This window comes from Cibotium barometz, chromosome 66 (assembly GCF_041138505.1).
Source record: "Cibotium barometz isolate CiBa-2024 chromosome 66, ASM4113850v1, whole genome shotgun sequence".
In the NCBI taxonomy this organism is placed as follows: Eukaryota; Viridiplantae; Streptophyta; class Polypodiopsida; order Cyatheales; family Cibotiaceae; genus Cibotium; species Cibotium barometz.
This window is the reverse complement of record NC_141111.1, coordinates 10,175,186-10,186,394: the sequence shown is the minus strand read 5'-3', so window position 1 is coordinate 10,186,394 and position 11,209 is coordinate 10,175,186. Positions and strand designations below refer to the sequence as shown.

The window sequence follows — 11,209 nt, the reverse complement described above, 5'->3', positions numbered from 1 at the left end:
GACAAAACTTTAAAATTATTATTTTTGTACCAAAGGAGGAAAAGCTGTCAATATGTATCACCTATGAAGGCAAGCCATAAAGGAATACATAAGACAAAATTTGCAAGAACCCCTACATGCCACTAGATTTCTTTTTGTACCAAAGGAGGAAAAGCTGTCAGTCTGTATCTCTACCTTTGAAGGCAAGCCAGAAAGGAATACATTAGATAGAGTTTGCAAGAGCCCCTACTTGCCACTAGATTTCTTTTTGTACCAAAGGTAGAAAAGCTATCAGTATGTAAGCCAGGCTCAAAAGGAATACATTAGACAGAATTTTGCAAGAGTCCCTACTTGCTACTAGATTAAGACCCCAAGATCCCCTTCTCACTCACCCACAAGAGAACCCTAAGACACTAGAAGCATATTAATGGACTTTACACATGCAGCACAGCCTCTCCTGAGTGGAACTAGTCATCTCCAAGAAAGTCTCTTTTGTCCAACACCCTTTCAATTGTGTAAATAAGGAATCCCTTGTCATCCCTTACTAGTCAAACATTGCTTGTAATTCGGTCAATAACATACATGATTCAAATTAAAATATCAATTGTAAAATCATTCGTCATAGCATTGCTTGTAATTTGGTAAATAACACAAATGACTCACATGAAAATATTTATCATTCACAAGAAAAATGATATGCGCAAGGGCCTTAAAACTAAAAACCCCGACATTGTATTGCCCAAGAACAAAATGATGACTATGAAGAGCAAAGGAGATGAGCCTTTCAAAAGAAAGAAAGAGGGTTCTGTGATCCCCTGGCTATTTTTGTTAACAGGTGTTAACAGGTGGAGTGGAGACAGGTAACAGAGGTGAGACAGATCTGGTGAGAGTCCAGCAACCAGGAAAACCTGCAGAGGAAAGCTCTTTTGGTTAACCTGTAAGCAACCAGGAAACCTGTAGGGGAAAGCTCTTTTGGTTAACAGGTGGAGTGGACACCAGTACCCACGACGAGACAGATCTTGTGAGAGTTCCAGCAACCAGGAAGGAAACCTGTAGGGGCAAGCTATTATGACTCCATGGCTGTGAACTTAAGTAGAAACCTTGCACACCTGATCTTGTTGCTCCTCGTGCATCTGTATAAGTTGATAAGAGTGAGAATATGCCATATAAGCCTTGCAAGCTTCTTGGAAGCCACCTTTCCAATGGCAGCAAATGAGCACGACACAGTAGGCACAGTGCCCAAGAAGCAGCAGGAGAACCGCTTGGAATCTCATAAGATGCATCTTTATAGTACACCCATGCCTTTAGCTCAACTTGGCATGCGCTATTTGAAAACTCCTGCACTCAACTTTAGGCTTTGAGACTGCTTACTGCTGTCCCCCGTCAAGGTTGTGCTCATACGATGCACCTTTATAGCACACCCATGCCACCCATGCCTTCAGTTCAACTCGACTTGCACGTGGAAATGAGCTGGATTCTGTGATTCATGCGGCTTAACAATTCTCTTCAGTGGAGACAGATACCTTCAGATTGAGGGATGATCCTGTTGATGTGAACCAAGTAGTATGGAATCCGGGATGGAAGTGGTAGCATCCACCAGATGTCCTAATACCCGAGCTCTTTCATGCTCCAGTTGGACTAAGTGTGTCTTCAAACTGCATTCCTCCATCTATCAGAAGTGACGTTACAAAGCTATTTAGTATACCAGTAGAGCCTCCAAGATCCTAACATTGAAGGACGATGATGTTACCTCTAATGCCGAAGCAACTGCAAGAAGATCTGTACACTCTTCCAACAAAACTCGCTCCTGGGCGACTACGCGTGCTAATTCAGAGATTAATAGATTGGTTTTCTCAGCCTATACAAGCATGGAGCAGATCCTTGGTTAAAAACATTCAAAGGAAGGAGTGCAATTTCCATCAAACAGAAGTTCAGTTATGTACCCCTGGCAGCAGATAATTCACTGAGTTCTCCACAGAATTCATCACATCAAATGCAGAACCTATTGCTTCTTTGACTGCAAGTGTATCTACCTGCAGAGCATACTACTTTTAAGTTATAGAACTAAGTCTTGGAAATCAAGATCAAGCAAATATTGTGGACTGTGCCATAAGCAGATTCCCTTAATCTTGTGGTTAGCGATTTTGACCAGTTGCTGCTTTACCTTCACACCTCCTGTCACAGGTACTCGCAAGACTGCGGACTCTAAAGCCTGAATGGATCCTTTTAATGCAAGACAATGCTCTTGCTGTACACCAGACCAGGCTTCAAGCATTGGGGCCTGTAGCAATATATAAGATGACAAATGCTCCATTACACTTTCATATTGAATGTAGAATACATCAGATACACCCTTTCGTAGAAAATAAAGATATGGCATAAATACACATCAGAAGGGTGCACACGTGCTCTGGGAATGCAAAATGACTCGACGAGTCAGGCCTTTTAGGCCAGGATTTAAAGGTAACTTGGGAGAGTGTTCGTTCTCTGCAAGCAAGTTAGTTTAGCTAGAAATCCTCTTCTATGAGTTGTGAGCTCACAGATAGTAAGTATGGAGGAAATTTCAGATTTTGGTCCAGCTTTGTTAGGGTTCGAGAGTTCTTTTCTATTGCAAGCTTTCCTATCCATGTCATGAGACCTTCATTGGAGACCTCCATGGGAATAGATTTTGTGTGAGGAGAGAGTCTGATGGAAGAGAGGAGATCGAGGCAAGGAGAGAAGGTTGGCAGTTAAAGTCTCTACCATACCAAAAGTGAGTCAATAATTTTCCCTAACGGACTTAGGTCAGAGATTGATTGCTTTTGGCATCTTTGACAAATCACGCCTTTTAGGCCAAGATTTAAAGGTAACTTGGGAGAACCTTCATTCTCTGCAAGCAAGTTGCTTCAGCTAGAAATCCTCTTCTATGAGCTGTGAGGATGAAGGAAATTTCAGATTTTGGTCCATCTTTGTGAGGGTTCGAGAGTTCTTTTTTGTTGCAAGCTTTCCTATCCATGTCATGAGACCTTCATTGGAGACCTCCACGGGAATAGAATTTGTGTGAGGAGAGATTCTAGTGGAAGAGAGAAGATTGAGGCAAGGATAGAAGGCTGGCACTTAAGTCTCTAACATACTAGAAGCGAGTTGATAATTTTCCCTAACAGACTTAGGTTAGAGATTGATTGCTTTTTGCATCTTTGTGGGAAAATCTCTATTAAACCACAACTAGGTGGGGTGAAGAGTAGCTTGAACGAGTTTGTCAATGACTGTTGAGACAGGCTACTCACGGTTGGAATTTGGAGAGCAAGCATAATCCAAAAGTGCTTACCACCTTCATTATGGACTGCTCTTAGAATGCGAGATAACTTGAGTTGGACCTTTTGGGCCACGATTTGAAAACTTGGGAGAATGTTTATTACTTGCAAGCAAGTTGCTTCAGCTGGAAATCCTCTTCTACAAGCTGTGAGCTCTCAAAGATCGAATAGAGGAAATTTCATATTTTGGTCTAGCTTTGTGAGGGTTCGGGAGATCTTTTCTGTTGCAAGCTTTCCTCTCAATGTTATGAGACCACTACTGGAGACTTTCATGGGAACAGATTTTGTGTGAACCCAAATTATGGTGTTTACAGCTAGGCCTTTAGGTTCTCCTTTGTCATTCCTTTTTGAAGTTTTAAAAAGGAGGATGCTACACCTACTCATCATATCAGCCATTGTGCATGGACTTTCCAGCCTGATTAACCAGTTTTTACAACAACAAAAAAATGGTACAGTTAGAGTGAGTCACAGGAAGAAAAATGTTACTTGGACTGAAAGAAGAGCCTTAAGCTTGCACGCCTGTCTTGCTTCCTGCAACTGTTTCCTCTTGGTAGTGGTGGAAGCTCGAAGTTCAAACGTTCTCGCGCAGACATTATACAGAGATTTCTGATCATTGGAAAAAAATAAAGCACAAGTAAGCATATACACACAAAATCTACTTTTTGAAGCTCTGGACTGTTTGATGCATTCATGTCATCTTAATGTCTTTTCAAAACCGCAAGCAGCACAGCACAAAAAATAGCAAGAGCATTGTATGGTGGTCAAAATGCTACCTCTGCTGCAAATATCTGTGCATCCATGGCTGCTTCAGCTCTTGCAATCACAAACCGCCATTGCAGCAATCGATTATGCAGGATGCGTTGAAAGTGAGACTCTTCTATTTGAGTCAATCCCTTCTTTTCTCTCCTTGTGGTGTCAGCCCCAAAAGTAAGCATTACTGCAGCACTACTCGGTCTGTGGATTTGTGTCATTGAAGAGGGTGGGTGTGCCCTTGACCTTGCAGGACTAGGAGTGCTTCTGTAAGGAGAGGCTCTTGCCACAGAGGGAGGTTGCTGAGGTGGCAAAATAACTGACACAGAGCGATTGGGCGGAATCGACCAAGGTGATGAGGAAGCCCCATTTGCGACTAAGTTTGATCCTGGCGGTAACTCTGGAGACATGGATGTGTTGTGTTTGATGCTGGGTCTTCTGACAGATGCCACTGCTATGTCAGGCTCAAGCATAGAGGACCTCATCTGAGATGAACGAATCGACCGATTCGCTGCATCCTGCCAAAATCTTGCGGGCACATTAGTGCCTCGTATAGCTCTTGCTCCTGTGGAACTTACTGCGGTGCCTCTACTAGAAGAAGCAGTTGTTATTGTGGTACCTCCAGAGGATACACTATCTGTATCCGAAACATTATCAGCAAATGAAGAGGTATCTGAGCAAGCCAGCTCCACTGCCGGCTCTGCCTCTCTTGCCAAATGTTCCACTTGATCCACAGAAGAACCCACCTGCAGCAAGTCAAATGTCTGCAAAGAGTCTTTGCTTGAGCTTTTGCTAGTCTTGACAGGAGAATCTCCTCTTCTTCCCCTGCTTTCTGCTTTTCCCTTCTGCAAGCCATTAGAAAAAGTCTGCCCTTCATTGATAGACTGAGAGAGTGCTCGGGAAGAGCTAATGGGCCGTGGAGCTCGAGAAGAGCCATAGCTAGGTTTCCCTTGCACTAACAAAGAAGCAGCTTTGCTGAGTGATCTTCCCCTGTCTGCAGAGAGATCCACACTTTTACTCAGTGCTGCTCCATGAATTTTGGCATTGCTGCCTGGCCAATGTCTGTAATCAGACTTGTTGGCATTCTCCAGAGGCCGGGCATTTTCTGCTTGATCTATCCTTTGAGATCGTGAAGGTGTGCTTTTGTGTTCTAGTGTTGGTTTCTTATGTCCTGTATTAGCTGAAGGTTTTAAGGTGTGATCAGTCGCATGGCTGTTGTCTTTGCCTCTGCCAAAACTTTGACTCTTCTTGGGTAGAACACTTGGTGGGGGTAATTGAGATTCGCATTGCATCGAGTTAGAGAGGCCCCTTGTTGATGGCCACAGAAGCTCAGCACGTGCTGTGGGACGCCTAGGAGGCATGGATACATCAAGGGAGCCATTGGGAGGTGCATCACAAGAGCCATTAGAAGCCTTAGTCTCCGTAGTCCTTGAGGGTGACGGCCGTCGTCTCTCAGCAGATTGAGTCCTTTTTGGAGATGAGACATCAGGCACATGCGGGACTTGGTCCCCATTGGGATTCGGAAACCTGCGGTTTGGAGCAAAAGTGGGTGTTACTGCAGGAGTGGAAGACTTGTACCTTGATGTAACCTCTCTATTCCGAGGCTTGCGGATGCTTGTTGCTGTTTTGTCCTCGTTTTCTCCATTCTTAACCTGCTGTGGTGTTTGCAGTAGGGCTGCAGATTGCATAGAAGTAACTTCAGACATGACCATGCTGCTGCAGTAGTTAACATGGTGAGCAGCAAGCAACCCAATGAAGGACTTGGACTGGCTTTCTCAGAACAACTGCCATGGTGCTGAAAGCTCTGCATGTACATCAATTAAGGGAAGCTCTATATTCTTAGTCTTATTCGATTGTACAACAGATAAGATAGAGATGTGTAATTCAGGCATGCACATGATGTTCCATTGGATGCAATATGAAAATCCAATACAGAGCTTGCCCTTGCCCTTGTTTTTCTTCATGAAAAACATTGGGAGAATCAGCTTAAACAGTAACAGTGTTTAGGGCAATAAAAGCATCTAGCAGAAGAGAATGAGAACCACAGAATGTTGGTAGAAAGAACGCAAAAGGGTTTCTTATTGATTGAAGCCCAAAGTGCATTCCAGGGACCAGAACATGGTAGCTATACTCCACCCATACCTAGAACGTATGTGTCAGACAAAAGGTAAGAAGAGAACGTGAGGGGGGGAGCAGATGCATTTGCAAAACAAAACAAAACAAAAAAAAAACTTGTACCCACCGATAGATGAGGTGACTGCAGAGGCTTGCCTTCCGATTGGGGTTGTATGGATTTACAGTGAAAGGAGGGGTTTTCTCTCGGTGAAACCGGAGGTGGCAGAAGAGGGGAAGATTGGAAAGATGCCCTGGAGGTGATGGGCGATTCAATGGTGGGCGAACCGGTTGATGGGTGACTCGATGATGGGTTTAACCGATTGATGGGTGGTTCAATTGTCAGAGGGGCGAACTCAGGAGGGAGGGAGGGAGGGAGGGAGAGAGAGAGAGAGAGAGTGAGACCCCAACGGACAAATGCTGCGTAAGAGAGCTGCCCCAGATCTAGGCTAGTGCAAACAAAAAGCCCTTCAATTGGAGAGAGAGAGAGAGGAGAGGCTTGTGTGTGTTACAGAAAAAGGGGGGGGAAGGTTACACAGGATAAGCTTAAATTTGCTTCTGGTGAAGAAAGAGAGAGAGAGATCACAGGAACGCTCGAGGGTGCAACCCCCCACAGTAAAAGTCTTTCCGCCCAAAGAGAGAGTCCTCATCGACTCCTCCCTCTCACTTCATCACGTCATCAAATGACCCACCATCGGTGGGCCACCGCTTTCTTCCCGTTGGAGCTCCATCCCTTCTCTTTCAAAACTTTTTTGTTTTCTTGTTGTTCTCTTTTCTAGGAACATGATAAAGAAGACAATTAAGGCACGAGGTGTGACAGGACCCTAGTTGTAAATCTGTGGTTGAATTGAATCCAATCATAAGAATCTAGTCATAAGGCAAAAAGGAAACTAGGTGCCACTGCTAGGGAAAAACTTTTTTATTTATAGGTGAAAAACCTCCATCTCACAAAGCTTCACTTAAATTTTGTTTGATTTAGAGGTGGGGTAGACAGTGCAGCGGTAAGGGCTCATGCCTTACACCACGAGGGCTTGGGTTCAATACCTGCCCTCTCCTCCCGCATGCCATGAGGCATGGGGTCTGTCCATTTTGGTACTAAAATAAAAATAAAATAAAATAGAAAATATCCTCCCAACAAAAAATAAAATAAAATATACAAAATTTACAGGTTTCGTCCTATGTAGGGGAAGGCGAGAGTGAAGGTGTTTCACCAAAAGATTAGTGGGGGTGAGAAAAAAATGGGAGTTTCCACTACCCCTACTAATTCTTTGAAAAAGGGGGTGCTAGCAAGAAAATAGGAGGGGTAACCAATAGTTTTTATGGAAGCTACGATTTAAATTGTACAAACTTTGGGAGACAAGGAGGGTTAAGGGGGCGGACAAAGGCATCCTTTGTTATATCGTTTTCTTTTAAATCACGAGAGTTGCTACTGAAATTACATCCTGCTAGGACATTGGGAGGCAAGGGCGCTACTGCTGGAGCCACATGACAAGGAGTGTGAAGGGGGCATTCTTTGTTAGCCTCCCTTACCCCTTAATTCATGGATGTTTAAAAGGTGTTAGCGCTAAAACACACAAATTAACACTTTGGTTGCTCGTTCAATCCAAGGTCACCAAACCTCCTTGACAAACATGACACTATAACTACTTCGTATGCTTGCCAAAATGTGGAGAGCCATTGTAACCATACCAAGAACACTTGTTGTACGTCTATCACTCCTACTTGGCCTCCAATTTGGATTTGCATAAATAAATTGATTGAGGACACATTCTCCAACATCGATGGGAACATGGAAATAGGCTCTTATAAGACCTTCAAACAAGTTTGCATACAAGGCTAACAAAGATCAATTCATCATCAATGTCTTGTCTTGAATCCGAACCTTAATTAGGACAACCCAATAGAATGGCATGAGTGCCATCTAACACACTAAAGCAATTGTGAAGCCTTCTTTAATAAAAAATCAAGCATAGGTCCCTAAGGCGGTAGCCTAGTGGATAAGACTTTGGACTTTCTACGGGAGGTCTAGGGTTCAAATCCTCTTGGGGACATATTATACTGAGGATGTGATCATGTGCAAGTGGGCACATAGGTAGCCATTCACACTCGTTAGGCCGTCATCGTTCGATCGTCATAGCGCTTGCTTCCACCTTCCTCTTCGGCGATCTTGCGGCGACAATAGTGTGCAATGCTTGCCCCTCACGCTCACGCTCTGGATTAGGGATGATGGTTACCATGGACATCAAAGATCGTGATGACTTGACTTATGACACCCAGTTCTACCAAAGCTGTGCAAGGTGTTCACTCCAATCGGCCGAGTGACTAACTTGTGGAGTTCCTCCCGCGGCTTGTCCACTGCATATAAAGTGGCCAATATTTGGAAAGGGTGGTTACCCCTTGTGGTATTCAGGTGTGTGTGTGGTTAGTATGGTGTGTGTGTAGCTGGGTGAAATTCCTGTGTGTGACTAGGAATGGAATAAGACCTTATGAAGAAAAAAAATCAAGCATAGCTTTTCATCCATGGAGTTATACGTAGGTGCAAATTTTGCACCAATCAAAGTTGCAAATTTGGCACATATGTTAACTCCCCAATACCTTGACAAAGATGAAAGCATCTAGGTTGCACCTTTCTAGAGGAAAGGACTCTCAACTCTGAGGTTGTTGCCACACATCATGCAATGGGCATGGCCATTACCTGACCACCATGTAAACTAGGAACCAACTCTTTTCTGAGGTTGTTGCCACACATTATGGAATGGGCACATCACTGGCACCATGTAAACTAGGAACCAACAAAAAATTACATCCATCTTCTCTAAGGTTGTTGCCACACATCATGTAAGGGCACATACTTGGTCCACCATGTACAGTAGAAACAAAAAAAAAGACCTCCATCTTCTCCCTAATAGCAAGGTTGCACACTAGGGGTTGGTCCAATATAATCAAGCTCTACCCAATGATATTCCAACTCTCCCAAGTCTCTACCACGTTCCAACTTAGTTGACTTCAAATCACCATTCATTACATCACTACATTTGTTGTAGTTTTCTTCCTTTTCATCGGCATCTCTTAACCTTTGTGAAATAGGCCACCTTCTATTCAAGGAAAAGTGCTCCATGAGATGTTTTTCCCAATTCCTCTCCAACCCTTCCTTCTTCTAGGCCTTTTCACAAGTTCTTGAAAAAAATGACCCCCCCCACACCATGTCCTCGTGGTTCCTCTCCTCCCTTTTTTCTCAATGTATATAGTTATTGCATGAGTTCTCTAATAGAAATCAATGCTCCACCCTCGTCATTATCACTATGGAGGTGATGGGTTACTCTATTTTGTAAGGCTGCATGTATGAAGAGTAACCATTGTGTTGAGCACCCAGGCATCCATCGTTAGTCCCCAATTTAGACACTGGAAGTTGGTCAAATGGTTAGGAGACAACTTATGTAGACTCTACACCGTGCCAAGTAGGATGCATGTTAGTGCGGGCAATTGGATGCACTCTTGGGTAGAAGAAGATCTTCTTGAGACACCTTGTCCTTGGTTTTTACGGAGCTCGATTGGGACCTAAATGACCTCAAATGATGACCTCATATGGGTCTAGAAACTACAGTGATTGGTTGGATTCTGTCCATTTAGACTACTCATACGATGATGACTTGAGATGGGTCTCGAAAAACTATAATGTTGTGGTTGGGTTTGGTTCATTTGGACTAGTCATATAATATGGCTAGCCCTAGATTCTTTGACTAGATTTGTAGTCCTCACTTCATAATCAAGATCATCGAGTTTAGATCTATCTTTGCTGCAATGCACCATTGTATGTGCATGATATCCTCTATTCAGAGTCTACCTAGATTAATCAAAGCTCCTTGCCACTCTACAATGCACAAGGCATATGCCATTAGTTTGTAACTTTGGTTTTGCAATAGTAATTCAACAACATTATGCATATCTCTTGCTTCAAGTTCTTTGTCCTTGTGATCAAGTTTTACTTAGTGTATTTTCTTACAATCTTAAAAACACCAATGGCCAGTGGGGATACCATTACAAATGAAGGTAGGGGATTTAAACTTGTTGCACCCCAATTATCTATATCTCTTGCTTCAAGTTCTTTGTCCTTGTGATCAAATTCTGTTTAGTGTATTTTCTTACATTCTCAACAATTTCAAAACACCAATTGTTGGTGGGGATATCATTACAAATGAATGGAGGGGGTTTAAACTTGTTGCACCCCACTATATAATAAATATAAAGACATTATGTAGGTGTGAATGGAGGGGGTTTAAACTTGTTACAAATGAATGGAGGGGGTTTAAACTTGTTGCACCCCACTATATAATAAATATAAAGACATTATGTAGGTGTGAGATGTCCAAGCCAAACAAAAACATGAAAAGTTGCTCGCAACTTGTGTGGGCCTTCATACACATGAGTGCAGATTGTTTGAAAAATGGTGACTAGTGGACACTTCTTTTGCACAAATCATGGATTTCTATGTAAATTATTCCCCAAACATGAGACCCCTTGCTTTAGTTGCTTAACTATGAGTTAACCCTATTATAAGTATACATCATGTTTGATAGTTTCCTCCCTTCCCTTGAGGTAAGTTACATGTGCGTAGTGTTCACACAATGGAGTCATGTTTGATACTCTCCTCCCTTTCTTTAAGACAAGTTGCATGTGTGTAGTGTTCATACAATGGACTCGTGCTATCAAAATTTTTTTAGAGGTTGGAGGTCGGGGGGTGTTGTTCAACAAGTTTGGTTGGAGGAGAAATTGACCAATAATTAATTTTAGCTTGTTTATCCACGTAGCACCTACCTAGGAGGTTTTTGTTAATGAGTTCGGTTGGAGCAGGAGAAATTAAGCAATGATTGTCCATGTAGTACTTGCCTTAAAGGTTATTGTCAAGGAGTTTAGTTGGAGGAGGAGAAATTGACCTAGTAGCTGTCTTAAACAAGAAGGATGAAAATTCTTAATTTAAGTTTGTCATATGAAGCGATAGATGAACCCCCCACCCACCTCGTGTTGCACCCTCCTTTCCCCCTTTTTGTGCAAAGGCTATTCCCTACATGTCTTCG

At 43.0% G+C, this 11,209-nt stretch overlaps 1 protein-coding gene across 1 annotated transcript; it reads right to left on the bottom strand.

The window, feature by feature from the left end:
* Positions 1-547: 547 nt before the first annotated feature.
* Positions 548-6,752, bottom strand: LOC147602754 (uncharacterized). Its single transcript, XM_086797540.1, has 7 exons — positions 6,265-6,752; positions 4,046-5,826; positions 3,759-3,878; positions 2,144-2,260; positions 1,923-2,012; positions 1,730-1,837; positions 548-1,648 (listed from the first exon to the last, which is right to left on the bottom strand). Exons 2-7 carry the CDS (start codon positions 5,732-5,734, stop codon positions 1,505-1,507), a joined length of 2,268 nt encoding a protein of 755 aa, XP_086653666.1. The 5' UTR covers positions 5,735-5,826; positions 6,265-6,752; the 3' UTR covers positions 548-1,504.
* Between the last annotated feature and the right edge of the window lie 4,457 nt (positions 6,753-11,209).